Source organism: Suricata suricatta, chromosome 9 (assembly GCF_006229205.1).
Source record: "Suricata suricatta isolate VVHF042 chromosome 9, meerkat_22Aug2017_6uvM2_HiC, whole genome shotgun sequence".
Taxonomy (NCBI): Eukaryota; Metazoa; Chordata; class Mammalia; order Carnivora; family Herpestidae; genus Suricata; species Suricata suricatta.
The window spans coordinates 136,692,614-136,710,092 of record NC_043708.1 but is presented as its reverse complement, the minus strand read 5'-3'; the positions used below and the strand labels follow the sequence as shown (position 1 = coordinate 136,710,092).

The following is a 17,479-nucleotide window of genomic DNA, read 5'->3' as shown; positions in this document are numbered from 1 at the left end:
CAACGGCGGCATGGCCACCACGTCGGCCGAGATCGAGCTGCCCGACGTGGAGCCCGCCGCCTTCCTGGCGCTGCTGAGGTGAGCGGCGGGCGCCCGGCCTGACGCTGCGCGCGAGCCTCCCCCGCGCGTCGCCGCCTCAGTTGCCTCCCGGGCCGGGGACGCGCGGCAAGTCCCGGGTGGTCGCGGTCACTGTTCCTGCCAGCGTCCGCTCAGTCAGCGTCTTCCCTTTCCAGTCCGGGATTGTCGCCCCACCTTCGGGACCCGAGAAGGCGGGTGGGGAACCGTGTGGACCAGGTCGTCTTGATGGCCCGTTTGCAGTTTTAGGGGTGTTGTTGTTGTTGTTGTTGTTGTTGTTGTTGTTGTTAGGGGGAGAGGGGAACAGTCGCGAAGTCTTGGAGGACCGACAGCTTTGTTTCCGTTGGTTGTTTTAAATTCTGACTCCTTGTGGGTTTGTGTGTGTGTGTTAGTTGTCAGGACCCAGAAAAGGGAGTAGCCGAACAAGCAGGTGTGGCAGTACCCGCCGCGGCGTTTCTGCAGACAAGGTCACATTCGCTTAAAAAACAAATCCAGCCGCCGGTGTTGAGTTTGCTCTTTGCTCATTTCAGGGTAATACATCGACTAGTGATTAATTTTCGTTCATGGAAGGGAGCTAATCCTTTGGCGTTAGTAGCCTTTATTAGGAAGAGGTCCAGTCAGGGAGGTGGTGTTGGCCACACTTTTAGGAATGGAATTGGGGCCCGGACAAGTCAGGTGACTGGGGAGGTCACCGCCGACCCCTCGACTCCTCGGGAAGACCCCGTGTGTTTCATTCTACGGGGAGGGCGTTGGCGGCGCACTAGAGGGTTCTGGTAGGGTAGGTCTTGGGTGGGACTGGCGTGCAAAAGAGGCCCCTGGGCAGATCAGTAGCTCACGAAGGCTCACCGCTCCAGCAGGAAGATCAGTAGGGAATTTAAAGTTAAAACAAGTAGAAAAGAAATACCAGCATCCCATAAAGAAATGGATAAAGGGCACGATAGATAACAGGTAAAGAAAAGCTCCGGCTAATTAACAGAGTGTTTAACCTCAGTAATCAAAGAAGTGAAGATTAAAAGCAAAGCCCTTTCCCTCTCTACTTCATTTCCAGTATTTAAAGATACTGTTGGGAGCGCCTGGATGGTTCGGTCGGTTGAGCATCCCACTTTGAGGCAGGTTGTGATCTCAGTCCATGGGTTCTGGCCTGGCATCTGGCTCTGTGCTGACAGCTTGGACATTCTGTGTGTGTGTGTGTGTGTGTGTGTGTGTGTGTGTGTGTCTCTCTGTCCCTCCCCTGCTCGCGCTGTTTTTTTTTTTCTCTCTCAAAAACACATTAAAAAAATATTTGGAGAAGCCTCCTCTGACGAAGATGGTAAAACAGTTTGGCACTACAGACTCCCCCCGCATTGAACTACTGAAAAATGTACGAAAATATTTACAGCTGGATTATTTATAGTAGTGAGGAAGTAGTCAGCTGGAGGAAAGGGTTAGATAAACAGCGATGGGTGCACTGGACGGGATTAATGCTGCCGCCCGGGCACTGACGGGACCGGGTCACATGAACTCGGGCAGCGTGTGTAATAAACCCTCGAAACCGTGCGCACCTCGAATACAACTGGAGGGTGACAGCGAACATCCAGCTGGAGACTGGATGGGGGGAGGTCTAACCAGGTCCTAACCAGAGTTGTGGGAGCGGTGAAATGATGATGCTTTGCTGTCTTCCTTGTTTCCCGTTTTTTTCTGCAGTTAAATTACCGTTAGAGAGAGAAGACAAGCTAAACACCTAGGATCTAGGTCATTTGGGGTTTTGGTGTGAAGTTGACAAGAGGAGTGGTTGTAGCCCGTTTACAAGTATTGTAGAGTGAGTAGTGGGTCTGCCTGCCTTGGAGCACGTGTGAACTTCGGAGACCCCTCCTCCCTCCCTGAAGTGGTGCAGTGTTTGGAGGCGGGGCGCTGAGGGCCTTTTTAACACTCTCCTGCGTACTAATACCAGCTAAATCGGAGAGCCACTGCTCCAGAAGTATTGTCGTGGAGCTTTTTCCTTGGAAAAAAAGAGAGATTGGTAAATAAGAATATAGGGGGAAATAAGCTTTACTCATGTTTTCACTCAAGCTATCAGTCCTTTCCTAGCAACAGAAAACAAGTGAATTAATTGTAAAGTCTGTGAAATTTTCCTCTCTTCAGTGAGGTCATGGTATTTGTCCTTCAGATTCCAGCCTTGTTCTTTTTTTTTTTTTTTTTTTTAATGTTAATTCATTTTTGAGAGACAGAGAGCAGGAGCTGAGCCGGGGAGGGTCAGAGAGAGACGGAGACACAGAATCAGTCGGAAGCAGGTTCCAGGCTCTGAGCTGTCAGCACAGAGCCCGACGTGGGGCTCGTGACCGAGCTGAAGTCGGACGCTCAACCGCCTGAGCCCCCTCGGCGCCCCGATTCCCGGCTTGCGCTGTCGTGAAATGATGTGTGGACTGGGAGGTGCTGGCCAGCTGTGAAACCTAGAGGCTGTCCTTCCTGTTGTGTGACAGACAGACGGCTCCCAGGACTTGCTGAGTTGGGAGAGCGGGTTAGCTTGGCCTGTTTGTATTATGTTTACAAATGGAATCAGTCAACATTTTAAGAAACCGCTTGTTTTGATCTGCCTGACCTTTAAGTGACGTTCTTCAGTTGCTCACGTGAGAGATGCCGCTTCAGATGTTGGGGAGAGCAGCGAACAAGAAAACCGCCCGCGTGCTGTATGGTCTAGTCACGAGGAGCGGAGACGTGGTGTCAAGTACTGATAAGCGTGTTGAGGAAAACCGATCAGGCCCCGAGGGCAGGCGCGGGTGTGAGGCCCCCAATTTCTCCTGTTGCGGGCACTGCGGGAGGCAGCCGGGCGAGTGCGGAACAGAGTGCGGAACAGAGTGCGTTAGGGGGACCGCGGTGGAGGCCAAGGGCCGGAGGCGCCTGCACAGGGTCGTGCAGGGCTGCGTCGGGGGAGGACTTGGGTGGACGGCAGGAAGCGTTTGGAGAGATTTCAGTGGGAAGTGATGTGACCTGATTTACGTTTTTAAAACCTCATTCTGGCAATTGTTTGGGGACGAGCCTGCGAGGAAATGAAACGGGCAGCAGGGAGTTGAACCAAGAGGCTTTTGCGGTCGGACAGGCAGGAGACCCGCCGGAGGGTCATGCCGGGGTGGTGGGGCGCGGCGGGTAAGGGTCAGACTGCGGACACATGATTGACTTGAACGACGTGAGTTTGAACTACATGGGCCCACTTATACGCAGATTTTTTTTTTTTAACAAATACAGTATGGTACTGTAAATGTATTAAAATTTATTTAATGTTTATTTTTGAGAGAGAGAGAGAGAGAGAGTGCACAACTGGGTGAGGGACAGAGAGAGAGAGACAGACAGAGACAGAGTCCAAAGCAGGGTCTAGGCTCCAAGCTGTCAACACAGCCTGATGTGAGGCTCAAACCCATGAACCATGAGATCATGACCTGAGCCAAAGTCAGATGCTCAGCCTACTGAGCCACCCAGGGGCCCCTGTAAATGTATTTTCTCTTACTATTTCCTTGATGACACTTTTTCTCTAGCTTCCCCAATTTTAAGCATACAGGATATGATACACACAGGAAATATATCTTAATTGTTTCTATGTTATCAGTAAGTTTTCTGGTCAGCAGCAAGCTATTAGTAAAGTTTTTGGGAGTCAAAAGTCTATAGAGGTTTTCCACTGTGGGGAGGGAGAAGGGTGGGGAGTGGAGGCCATACCTCTGATTCCTGTATTGGTCGAGGGTCAGCTGTATTTTGCGGGTAGAACCTGGAGGATGTCTAAGGCCTCCAAGGAGGAGAGGACAGCCAGAAGTCTGAACCTGGCGGCTGGGGAGGAGCTTCTTGCCCAACATAAATTTGAAAGCTGAGAGTGAATGAATGGTCTTGAAACCATGAAACCGAATGAGATTCCCAGGGGGGTGCGGATTGTGAGGAGAGGCCCGACGGTGAGGCCTGGGAGTCGCCGGGAGGAGAGTGAGGCCGAGGGCTGTCAGTGGAGTTAGACTGGAAGGCAGGGATCTTGACGCTCCGGTTGCAGAAAGCCTTCCGATAAAGACGGAGCTGTCGTCTGTGTTAAATGCTGCTGAGAGCTGGGCGAGATGAGGACATTGGATTGATGATTGGCTTTGACAAAATGGAGGCTGTTGAGAACCCTGGCAAGAGTGGTTTTAGCAAATGGATTGGAGTAGACTGGGGAGAAAACAGGAGGTGAGGACCCGGAGATGGCTGCTCTGGACCCTTGTCCCACGGGGTTGTGGTGCCCGGAGGAGGCAGATGAGCCGTTCCTGGGGGTGCGGTCTTCAGCCGCCCTCCTCCCTCCCCCGTTAACTCCTGGCGTTGCCCCCCCCCGCCCCCCGATGAACATGTCAGTAATAAGAATACTGTGACACTTGATGGGTGTTTGCTGTGTCCCTCGCGGTGCCTGAGTACCTCATGTGCACCGAAATTCCCACAGTCCCTGAGCGGGAATTACTCTTTATTTTTCAGATTTTATTTTTAAGTAATCTCTGCACCCACAGCGGGTCTTGAATGGACAGCCCCCAGGTCAGGAGTCGCGCGCTCTGCTGACAGAGGCGGACGGGCGCCCTGAGCTGCACCCTTGCTCTCCTGCTCCTTGGTCGGTCCGCCTTTGGCACAGTGATGCTGTGACGCGCCCAGCGCATTGGGGGACTTAGAGGACATTTGTGCTTCGCTCTGTGGGTTGGTGGGGAACTGACGTCAGTGGGCTTGGCTCCGAGCTGTAGTTGGTCCCAATCTGCTCCTCCTGTTTCTCATCCTTTTTGGACCATTCCTGAGGGTTCCACTTCCTCCTCTTAATCTTTTTTGCCTGCATTGCTTCAGCCAGACCTTGCCTTAGTCTAAGCGGTCTTCACTTCTCTGCACTGTTAACCGAGTTCCCTCTGTAAGGGCTGCAGGGTATCAGAGAATTCCCTGGAGTCTGTTTGCCTGCGGGGTGCAGGGTCAGCACCCGAGCTGGCACAGGACCTTTGGGATTCGGTCTGTCTTCTGTTTCCTCTCCATCCACTCAGCGGCCCCAGCTCGAATCACTTCTCATTTCATATTTTAATGCCTGCCACCTTTTAGTTTTTTAAAGGTTCATTCATTTATTTTGGGGTGGGGGAGAAGCACGCAGGGGAGAGGTGGAGAGAGAATGAATCCCAATCAGGCTCTGCACTGTCGTCGCCCGAGTTCAACGCAGGGCTCGATCTCACGAACCGTGAGATCATGACCTGAGCCACCATTAAGAGTCGGACGCTTGGGCGCCTGGGTGGCTCAGTCGGGTAAGCGTCTGATTTCGGCTCGTGGGTTCGAGCCTCGCGTCGGGCTCTGCTGACAGCTCAGAGCCTGGAGCCTGCTTCGGATTCCGTGTCTCCCTCTCTCTCTGCCCCTTCCCCACTCTCTCTGTCTCTCAAAATAAAATAATAAACACATAAAAAAATTAAAAAGAGTCGGATGCTTAAATGAGGTCCCCCAGGTGCCCCTTTAACGCCTGCCTTCGAAGGCCTCTGGTCTTTGTACGGCTCTGCTCTCTGCTGGCAGATCTCCACAGCGACGGTTCAGAGAGACTTCAGGTTTTACCTCTCGCCTAAAACAGAACTCCTCCCGAGGCTGACTGAGCACGCCTCATCTAATCCCTCTCTAGCAAGTGTTGTATCTGTTGCTGTAGAGCAGAACCCTCCCACCGGAGCGGCCTAAGCCTGGTTTCATTGCCTCTCACGGTCGCGTGGGTTGACTGAGGTCAGCTGTGCGGTTCTGTGCCTCTGGGTCCCCTGCAGCCGTCCCAGGGCCGCCCGGCTGGGTGCTCCAGGGTGTGAGCGGATGCCGGCGGAGTCAGCTTCTCCAGCTTCTCCAGCTTCTCCAGCTCATCTTCCAGCGAGGACCTGGACTTCCTGGCCAGCAGCCCGGCATCCTCGGGGGCGAGGCCCCACACCGGGATGGCGTCGCTTCTGCCACATTCCGGGCCAGCCCAGACTTATTGCGGGACGGATCTCTGTGAGGCTGTGGATTAATAGAAGGCGTGATTGACCGGGGCTGTCTTTAGCGATGAGTTGTCACACTGTGCTGCCTGACGTGTAATTCTGTTGTGATTGTGACACTACTTTTTAATGTTTCATTACCAAACTGTAAGCTTTCTGTGGGCAGGGCTTTCTCACCCAGGCTTGTATTTCCCGGACCTACCCCAGTGCCTGGGACTGTGGTCCCTCAGTAAATGCTTTTGAGTAAAATGAGTGAGTTGGTAGTGATACAGTATCTTACACACCATCTTAGGATGCTCTCCAGTTTAAAATCAAGCGTTCACCATAGCTTTGTAAAGTGCTTTACTTAAGTATAACTAAGTTTTATCTTTTTGGAGAACCTTTGTCTTTGGGAGGGCCTGGTCCTTAAAGGTAGTAAGTGAAGGCCAAAATGTTCATTATAAAATTCAAAGAATTGTAATATGATTAATTTTTAATTATATTTTGTAAGCCTGGGCTTATTTTCATATTCTAGTAATTTTAATAATTAAATAGAATGTTAGAAAACATGTAGGTAAAGTATGAACCGAGACAGTTCCTGGATCTTTAAGTAGCCTGTTTTCTCCTTAGAAAGGCAAATGCTGCTTCTGCTGTGTCACAGCGAAGCCTGTATGGAATTGTCTGGCCAGTTATTATGTATTTATAAAGGTTTAGCCACGTGCCTGTACTGTGCCTGGTGTTGTCGGAAAGATTTTGGGGAAAACTATAAGAAACACAGAGTCCATTCCTTGTTGTTTCCAGCACAAGAGAAACAATTTAGAATATCTTACAAAAAACACAAAAACAAGAAATAAAATAAAGCCAAGAGAAGCTAACACAAAAACACATGCTACTGGTAAGCTACAGATTTCACTTCAATAGTTTTAGCAGCTGATGCACAACAAGAAAGCCGGCTGGTCAGTTAGCATTCATCAGGTTGGAAACACCTCCTGCTTAGAGGACTCGCAGCCCCGCTCAGCCCCATCCGGCCATCGGATCGGGGAGACGACTCCCGGCGAGGCTTCTCGTAAAGAAGGCGTCACTGCAGCGAGCGGTGTCCTTAATCTGTGGCTTTGGGTCTAGAGTATTCGTTGATGTAAGCCAAAGGTAGAATATCGAATTGTAACTTCATAAAAGCACGTTGAATAAGTGTGTGTCTCAAATAGAATAGTCTATTTTTTTTAAGTGTTTATTTTTTTGAGAGAGAAAGAGAGCACAAGCAGGGGAGGGGCAGAGCGAGAGGGAGTCACAGAATCCGAAGCAGGCTCCAGGCTCTGAGCTGTTAGCACAGAGCCCGACGTGGGGCTCGAAACCACGAACCGTGAGATCATGACCTGAGCCGAAGTGGGTTGCTCAACCGATTGAGCCACTCAGGCACCCCTAGAATAGTCTAAGAACACAATTCTCTCTTGCTCTATTAGATCCTACCTCGAGTAGAAATTTCTCTGGGGGGCTTTTGCAGGAGTTCCTGACAAAGCCGCCCCCACTTGTAGATGCTTACAGAACCGTGTATTTGGTCCTTAAGTTTGAATCTACTCACATACAAAGGCAAATGGTGATAAAGGCCCCGCATTTCTGCTCTTTATTTTATAACTCTAGTAATTTCTGCCTGAAAAAAAAATTCAGGCAGATAGATGTAAAGATTCTTCTTACCTTGCCCTTAGAATTAACACTTCAGAGGATTCTAACTCAAGAAGGGAAGTGTGCATGCTGTCTTCCTTCTGTCTCTCCCAATTCACGTGACTGTAAGAAAATACAAAAGAGAACAAATTCCTCAGTGGGAAGGGGGAGGGGAAGTGGATTGGAAGCCAGCAGTGTGGAAAAGGGACAGAGCGGTGGGTGACCTGCGCCCGGAGTCCAGAGCCCAGGGGCCGTGGGGTGGGGGCTGCCTTCCCTGGCTCAGTGCCTTCCAGGCGGGGGTTGGCGGGAGCAGGGGAGATGGGAAGGCGAGCCGTAACGTGGGGGCTCGTTGCAAACGGGCTCTGCGGACTGACTGCCCCTGACGACCTCGTGACAGGCCCCTCCCTGAATGGCGCACAGTGCCTGGGACAGCACAGGGACCCCAGAGTATGCGTTGGGGGCCCTGCCCCAGCGCCTTGCCCACCGCCCTGCGAGGCGCCGGTCAGCGAGCCTCCAGGGCCAGGGCTCCCAGCCAGCCCGCTCGGGGCATGGTTGGAGCTGACAAGCAGGCCCATCTACAGGCAAAGAAAGCCTCTACCTGCTGCTGGAGTTCCAGGCTGCAGACGGCCACTGGTCGTTTGACATACGAGCAAAACGTGAACATGAATGACAGAGAGCGAGAGCAGCGATCCTGGAGGAAGCAGGTAATTCAGGGAATGGAAAGGAACCTTAGAAACGTTGGTTAATAGCATCTTGGAGCCTTAGCAACATTTTTGCATCCGCAGAACTGAGACACGATGCTGTGGAGGCAGAAAGGGACAGCTAGGAAGCAGGAATTCTCAGAAAGGGGAGCATGTGATTGCCGGGGAGAGAGTCAGAAGGGCCAGAAGACCTGAGCAGGGCGCTCTCCTAAGACAGGAAAATAGCAGACAGAAAAGAGTGAAGCAACACAAAAATAAGCAGCTAACAGTTGCTGAGGCTAAGAATTCGTCAGGCGCTACTTAAGCCACTTGGTGTATGATGATTCTGCGAATCCTCACGAGCGCATATGATGGGGATAGTGTCACTCTCTTTTCAGAGGGGAGCACCACTGATGGCAGCTGGTTTAAAGTCACACGGCTGGCAAGTGGTGGGACAGGCCCCAAGCCAAGCGCTCTCTCTTCTGAGACTCAGAGATAAAATGGCCCTTTCCCGACAGCCGTGACCAGCTAGCACTGGACGCAGGCACGGGTCCAGAAATGGGGTGCTGATCACAGGCAGCTGTGTGTGTCCCCCTCTTCCGAATGCGGGTGCCAGCGCCTGCCGGCCCTCGCAAGGGTTACATGAATTGGCCTCTGCCCCGTGGCAGGCACCCAACAGATGTGAATTTTCTCCTTTTTGTTCATCCCGTCCCCCCTGACTGCCTTACTTCGTTTTTAATTCCTTGTACTCATCACAAAGTATGGCACAAAACTTTAAGCCTAATAGTGTAAAGGTAATACAGAGTGTTGACTTGAGTCTCTAAAAAGGAGGTTTCGGGGGAAAAAAATATGTTTTAAGTTTATTCATTTTTTTGAGAGAGAGAGAGAAAGGATGGGGGTCAGAGAGAGAGGGAGAGACAGAATCCCAAGCAGGCTCTGCGCTGTCAGCACAGAGCCTGATGTGGGGCTTGAACTCACGGAACTGTGAGATCCTGACCTGAGCCAAGATGAAGAGTCAGACAGTCAACCGTCCGACCCCCCAGGTGCAGGGGGGAACAAACCGTATTTTAATGGGTGTGATCCTGGAACACCGCAGCCTTCACCTTCAAGCGCTGAGCTGTGGAGGAGGGTGAGAACCAGCAGCCTCCACTTGGGCCAGCCGCCAGCCCGGTGATGCCGGTGATGCCGTGAGGGGAGCACCAGCCTCGGTTGTGACCATGGGGGGAGGGCGGGGAGGGGCTAGACCAGAGGGCGGGACGTGAACTAGAACTTCCTTTCCTCACCCGCTCCGGTGGAATAGAGGGTTCTCAAAGATGGTAACGGGGTTTCCTGTGTCAGCACTTGGGGCCCAGCGATGTCCGGGGAATGAGCACTCAGATGTGTTTAGTGTCTCTCAGATGCAGCCGTTCCTAACGCCGTGCTTCTCCCCTCCCTGGGCTTTCCTGCCGCGCATGGTTGGGAACTGGGCAGTCTGTACAGGGTCTCTGAGGAGCCACCTAAGGCGCCTGAGTTGCTGTGTAGACGCGCCTGGATAGTTCGGCTTCGCTGAGAACTTACGCTTTACTTGCAGTTGTGCGAGGCTGGTGGGTCGGACGACGCAGCGCTTAGAAGCCGCGGGCTGGAGGAGGCATGGCTGGACCGATGGTGTTTTGAGAGAAAACTGGACCCGAATTCCCAAAAGCACAAACCAGGGGTCATTTAAGATAGTATTACATTGTTTTATTCCCCCAGAGCCCCAGTGAAGTTTTTGGGCATTATGCTAATTTGGGAGTAACAATAAAAGGTTAAAAGATGCCCAGAATAACAGGACACCATTATCTGCAAATACACCAGTGTTTTGACCGCTAGAGGTGTGAACTTCAGCTACCTGTAGATTTGTGTAAATGAACACCCTTTGATGAGGGTTTGGCTCCTGTCCTGAGCTGCTAAAAGTCCTCCGAAAATTTGGCTTAAGACAGAGGAGTCTGTCTTGTGATGTTCACATAACTTCAGTTCTGTCCGTAAAGTGGAGACACCACCTTACTCAGGACGGAGTAGGAGTAAGACGAGGTGATGTACGTGCAAAGGCCTGGAGCCCTGCAAGGTTGGATGTAAACTTCAGGTTGTTCAGTTTGCTCATTATCTCTTCAGATATTCCTCAGAGGTTTCACGCTGATGGATTGCTTCTCTGAGATACTAACGGCCGCCTCTGTAATTTCCCATTTGCTTTCCAGGTTTCTGTATTCAGATGAAGTTCAAATTGGCCCAGAGACAGTTATGACCACTCTTTATACCGCTAAGAAGTACGCAGTCCCTGCCTTGGAAGCGCACTGTGTGGAATTTCTCACCAAACATCTCAGGGCAGATAATGCCTTTATGTTACTTACTCAGGTAAGTAAATGTATCCTGATAGCCTTAAAAATTAAGTATAACTACGTGAGTATTCAGTGTTTCCTGGAGAATTCTAGGTCATTAATTTAAAGTATATGTAATTATTTTTATAGTACCATTCAGGGAAGTGAATCAGATTCATATGATTTTAGAATAGAAAAGCAAATTAGAGTTAATACAGTCTCATATGGGTAAAGAAACTGAAGCTTTATGTACGTAGGCTATTAGAACTCAGAGTCACACAGCTGTTTAGGGTTGGAATTGGAATTAGGATCTGGTTTGTTCCTGCTGTGATTGGGTATATAAGAGCATGGAGTTTTCTGGACATCTTTGGTCTCAATTTTTGTTGGAGCTGGACTCTTCAAGTCCAGAAAAGTTCTAAGGTTTACTGTCTTTGGACTCAGTCTGAAAGCTTGGAGGAGTTAGAATTTAAGGTTTATGTGAAAGTTCTTTCTCTGATATTTGAAAGTTTCCACTAACTACGGTATACGTGCAGAAAAGGACATGTTACGGTAGCCCTCAGTCTGACGAGTTTTTACAAACTGAGCACACGTGTGGGACCATTAACCAATCTGCACCACACTGTTTAGCATTTGTTAAGTGCCTGTAATCTGAGCTTTGTACTTCAGATATTTTCTTTTTAGGCAAAGTCATAATAACCTTATATGAATTGTTTAAAAAATTCTAAGCCAGCCTATCCCATGTGCTAAGGGTTGAATCGTTTCTCCAAAATTTATGTGTTGAAATCCCAACTCCCAGAACCTCAGAACGTGATCTTATTTGGAGATAGGGTCTTTACAGGGGTAAGCCAGTTGAAATGAGGAGAAAAAAATGCGAAGCAGATGATATATAATCCTATTGAATATTAGTACTGGGACCAGTCACAGGTGTCCCCTGGCGCAACCCTTTCATTTTCCAAATGGAAAAACTAGACCGCGGGTGGAGGGATTACCTGCCCGGCTCTGTCTGTTCTGTCATATGGAAACTGTGTGATGGCGCCTTTTGTTGTTCATTTTTTCCATCATCTGTCATCAAATATCTGTAGGTAGGGAAGAAAGGACTCACCGATGTCACCTCGTGGACATGATCACAGAACTCTGTCTGTACATGCCAGACCCTACATTGGTCTCTCTGCACGTGTTACACATTTACTTGGCCTTACAGCTCCGTGATGCCATTTATGGTTATCCCCGTTCTAAAGATGAGGAAATGGAAGCTTAGAGGAGTAAATACATTATTTCACGTTAGAGAGCAGGTGGTAAAAGTCAGATGCCAGCCTTCCGCCAGGTGTTCCTCAGGTGTGGAGATGTTGATGGTCATGACGACGGCAGGGGTATCGCGGGATCACCGCGTGCCGGCGCTCTGTGCGCGTTACCTCACTGGATCTTCTCCCGTAACTTTGGGGGTAGGTGCTCTGGGTTTGTGTTGCCCCCACTTAACAAGCAAGGAGATGCAAGCACAGAAATGTGAAATGATTTGAGCGGGGTCCTGGGACTGTAAACCAGCATATCCCTGCATCTTTCCCTCTTGACTTTGGGATGCAAATCTATTACGGAAGTTGATACTTTAGGTTCTTTATCGTCCATGGGTTTTAAGGTATCTGGAGAGGCTCACTTAATTACTTTTATTTTAAAAGCTTATGGAAAGATTCAGAAACCAATAAATTAAACGTTGACAATTAAAATGCAGTTTCTGGCTCAGCAGGTCCAGGGTGAGACCTAAGAGCTGCACTTCTCGTGGGCTGGCAGATGCTGCCCGTGCCTCCGGGCCACCCCCGAGTCGTAAGGGTTCACTGATGCCACTACCAGGAAGGTTGGTTGGTCCGAGAGCCCAGTTTTGCCGCACGTCTTTCTCTGGCGGGGTCGTGTGCATTAGCCCACAGGTTGTCACGTGCGGGTCTTCCTGCCACGTGAGGCCTTTGCCCGGAGCGTGTTCGTTTGCTTGAGGCACCGTGCCAGCTTCATGGCCAAACAAGGGGCCGGCGGCCGCACCAGCGTGAGCGGCACAGCGAAGGGAGCTTGTCAGCAGGCGACACCACGTGAGACTTTTCGGAGATGATGCCACACTCAGGCTACATTTTGAGAAAATGTATTTTACCCTAAGCAGCAACAATGGATTCCGCAGGAAACTTGATATTACCTGTGTAATCTGAAGAGTCACTGAGATACTGCTATTCCGAATAAAAGAAATTTTACAAAAATTGTTTTTCCTAGAGTGAAAGCTCAATTTTTGTATGGACACTAGAAGTATAGTTGAGTTGGCCAGTTAAAATATCTGCTGATACTAGAATTTCACTTATAAAAATGTACTGTTTTTCATATTTTAAAAATTCATAGACCGTGATCCTACACTGGACCCTATTCCAGAAGGAAAAGTGTTATAAAAAATTGGGTCAGTTGGCAAAACTGAAATATAGTAGATTCGATAAAACTATGATATGGTAATTTACCAAAGCTAACTACTATGGGCGTATAAGAGAATATTCTATTCAAGCATTTAAGGGTCACGGGGCTACGGTGTGTGCAATTCACTCTTGAATAGTTCGCCTCAGATACCCATTATCCATGGTCCGTTTTCCTCTGGGATAGTAATGTGTAATAGACCATGTATAGTGTGTGTGCATATGTGTGTGTGTGCGCCTCTGTGTGTAGAGATCTAGAGCACGAAGGATAGAATAACGAGGTGAAATATTAGGTAAATGACATATTCAGGTCGGCGAATCTAGGTAAAGGGCATATGGGTGTTCTTTTTACTTGCATCTTTACATTATTTTTAAATTAAAAAAATTTTAAGGGAAAATAATAATAGAGTTAATTTTATTCTACTAAATACATATTTTATATTATTTTTTATAGAAAATTTTGACTAATCAAATTAATTTAAGCCCAATATATAATCTAAGAAGAATATTAAAAAAAATTTTTTTAGGTTTATTTGTTTATTTTGAGGGGGAGGAGGGGCAGAGAGAGAGAGAATCCCAAACAGGCGCTGCACTGTCAGCGTGGAGCCCAGTGCAGGGTTTGAACCCACGTACTGCAAGATCACGACCTGAGCCAAAATCAGGAATCATATGGTTAACTGACTGAGCTACCCAAGTGCTCCAAGAAGAGCATTTTCAGACGTGTTTGAAATTATTGCATAATTTTAAGAAATGTTCTACTGACTTAAAATACATGCATATTTTACATGTAAATACAAGTATATCTATAATGTGTATATCTATTTAAAATTTAATCCAGTGTCTTTATTGCTGTCTTTTCTCCCCCATAAAACACAAGATAATTGTTTAGTTTAAGGATGTTTATTAACATAATAGGTCAGGGGCGCCTGGGGGGACTCAGTCGGTTGAGCCTCTGGCTTCGGCTCAGGTCATGATCTCGTGGTTTGTGGGTTCGAGCCCCGCATTGGGCTCTGTGCTGACAGCTCAGAGCCAGGAGCCTGCTTCTAATTCTGTGTCTCCTTCTCTCTCTGACCCTCCCATGCTCACACTGTCTCTCAAAAATAAATTAAAAAAAAAAAACCCATTAAAAAAACCATAATAGGCCAATGGCACCTGAGTTATTGAATCCTTTGAAAATGAATTTTACTTTACAAATGAAGAGTCCTCAGCCATGCCAAACAACAGTTAATTAATTGTAGTATTCTCAGCAGGTTTCTGCGTAACCCAGTATGAGTATCTGTGTGTGTCTTGTATTTGTCCATGTATTAAATGTAACCAAGCCTGACACCAGGCCACAATGAAAAGCGACAGGGACAGGTGTGGTCCCTGGCACACCTGTCATCACATCTTTTTCTGTGTTCGGTTTTTTAAATCTCATTTGAGTTTGTATTCTTCATCCCTTTCCTCCAATACCTAGCTTTTAAACTTGGGTTTTTTGGGGGTGCCTTGGTGGCTCTGTTGGTTGAGCATCCACCTTCAGTTCAGGTCATAGTCTCGCAGTTTGTGGGTTTGAGCCCCGCATCAGGCTGTCTGCCATCAGCCCGGAGCCTGCTTCGGATCTTCTGTCTCCCCCTCTCTCTGCCCCTCCCCTGCTTATGCTCTGTCCCTCAAAAATAAACATTAAAAAATTTTTTTAAATAAATAAACTTGGGTTTTTAAAAATTATAATATGCATCCTGATTAATCACATGATTTTAAACTTGACTTCTGATTTCTTAAAGCCTAGGTTAGCTTTATTGGAATCATAATGTATTTTTTTGCTCAGTTTATACGGCGGCTCTTTTGCTTGTCCCGTGTTTGTGGGACTCACTCCTTGTGCATTGTCACTGTCGTGTCGTACTCTGTCATGTGACTTTTACTTCTCTGCTGTTGGCCCACTGTTTGCTTAGGTTCCCAGAGCTTTCGTGCCCCCCAGGTCGAGACCGAAAATGGAAAAAATTAAATCTGATGTTTGGACTGTATGCTTGACAATCAACATCGTATAGTGACCAATCCTGCGGTGTGGATTTTAGTAGTGAGTCTGCAGCAGGACTAGGTAGGCCCCATTCGGCAAGTCAGCTCTCCTTCTGAGCCTGTCTCCACATCTGGAAAATGGGATGATAATGTCTGCCGTATCCAACGTAGAGCGTTTGTTAAGGATCAAAGTAATGTATAAGAAACGAAGCAGTGTGTATATATGAGCCGATGGAAAGGAAAACAGCAGGGTCATCGTGGTCATGTGAGTTTGTTGTCTAAGCCGGGCATCCGTGCTGCTGCTTTTCATTTCTGATCGTGGAAGGGAAATCTTGAGAGTGTATGCACACTCTAACAGTGGTTCAACTAGGTGTTTTCACATAGCCGCTGTAAGCGTTCACAGTGCTGAGTATGCGCGGAGTGAAAGCGCAACAACTCTGAGGATAAACTAACTCTCGTCGGTCTAGGCCAGGTTGTTCGACGAGCCTCAGCTGGCCAGTCTGTGTCTGGACACGATAGACAAGAGCACGGCGGACGCGCTGAGCGCCGAGGGCTTCACGGACATCGACGTGGGTGAGTCTGCCGGCTCGAGCCACGCGGCTTGCTGAATTCCGTTTGCTAAGTGTTTGTTTAGTTTTGGGAGAGAGAGCTGGCGGGGCCCGGGGGTGGACAGAGGGGCTGAAGCAGGCTCTGTGCCGACAGCAGAGAGCCTGATGCGGGACTTGAACTCACAAACCGTGAGATCGCAACCCGAGTTCAACAGACTGAGCCACTGAGGCGCCCCCAGATCATAGAGTTTAAATACAGCAATGCCTTAATAGTCGGCCTTTTTGGTGGACAGGCTTTTAAAGTAGTGGTTTTTTCCAAATTAAATGAGTCTACCTTTTAAAAATTTTGTTTTCTATATTTTGGTGATAAATTCTTAAGAGTCTTAACTACATTGTCACTTTTTTTTAAAATGTCAAATCCAATAAGTGGTCACTAAATGCACACCCACATGCACAGCGTGACAGTAGGGTCTTTTCAGAAATACAAAGAAGAGGGGCTCAGTCAGTTGAACATCTGACTCTTGATTTCAGCTCAGGTTATGCTCTTGTGGTTCGCGGTTCAAGCCCCGCATTGCACCCACACGGCGGGTGGACCCCGCTTGGGGTCCTCTCTCCCCTTCTCTCTGCCTCCTGCCCAGTCAATCAATAAAGGAATGAATGAACATTTTTTAAAATGCTTATTTATTTTTGAGGAGAGAGACAGAGCCCAAGTGAGGGAGAGGCAGAGAGAGAGGGAGACACAGTATTCAAAACAGGTTCCAGGCTCTGAGCTGTTAGCACAGAGCCCTACGCGGGGCTCACGCCCACAAACCAGGAGATCATGACCCGAGCCAGAGTTGGACACTTAACCTACTGAGGCACTCAGGTGCCCAACAAACAAACATTTTAAAAAATTATTTAAGCAAAAAAGAAATAACAAGAGCAAAAAGAGTGATTTTTCTTAAGGAAACTATGATCTAATTGGAGAATCAAGGAACAAATATGTCAAAATTAAGATTTAAGGCACGAATTGAAAAATGTAGATAGCATACAGTGAAATGTGATTTTTACCTTTTCTTAGCTACTGTATAGAGAGCAATTACTCTTCAAATGCAGAGTCTGGAGGGATTCCCTCAGATCGAGCAGTGTCAGGAAAGTCCTGACAGGAGCTTCTGCCGTGGGCCGTAAAGACTGGGTGGTCTTTGGGGAGTGCAGAGGGGAGGGCCTCGAAGCCGGTGGGGCCCCTGGAGAGGTGTGTGTGCGAGGGTGCGAGGCAGGGCGGGCCGGGTCGGATGGCAGGCTGGGGGTCTGCGCGCTGTTCGCGTAGGAGAGGAGAGAGCCCGTCTAGGCCTGTGGCTTAGAATACTTCCTTCCTCACGCTGGACACGAAAAATATGTATTAGTTACCTATTACATACTGTTATCTGTTACTGTCTATCTTGCTGGCAGACAGGAAAAAGTATGGGCAGGGAAAACACCTACATTTTTAAAACTTTGGCCTTGAAATGGCACCCTCATTTTGGCCCTTATTTCATTGTCTCGGATTCGGTCACCTTGTCCCACTTAAATTCAGAAGAAGCTAGGACATGCAGACAAGTCACACCTCAGAAAGAAGAGAAAACAGATGTTTTGGTAAACAGCCCCTGGTCGCTGCCTGTGTCTGGCCGCACCTGACCTTGTCCCCTCGCTCTCCCCACTATTCCCCGTGTTTCATGAACACTGGCCAGGGTCATTTCTATTTTAAGCCTCTGTGTTTACTGTTTCCATGAATTGGAATCCTTTTCCATTGAAGCTGTACGTGGCTTCCTCCTCTAAATCATTCTGATATCAAGTTAAATGAGACCTGAGAGA

At 48.5% G+C, this 17,479-nt stretch overlaps 1 protein-coding gene across 2 annotated transcripts in view; it reads left to right on the top strand.

The window, feature by feature from the left end:
• Positions 1-6: 6 nt before the first annotated feature.
• The window catches only part of BTBD1 (BTB domain containing 1), a 38,691-nt gene continuing 21,218 nt past the window's right edge, over positions 7-17,479 (top strand). For both annotated transcript variants that reach the window (XM_029950498.1, XM_029950499.1), the window contains exons 1-3: positions 7-78; positions 10,552-10,708; positions 15,569-15,674. In XM_029950498.1, the coding sequence (XP_029806358.1) occupies positions 11-78; positions 10,552-10,708; positions 15,569-15,674 (331 nt within the window). In that variant the 5' untranslated portion in view covers positions 7-10. The remainder of the gene's footprint in view (positions 79-10,551; positions 10,709-15,568; positions 15,675-17,479) is intronic.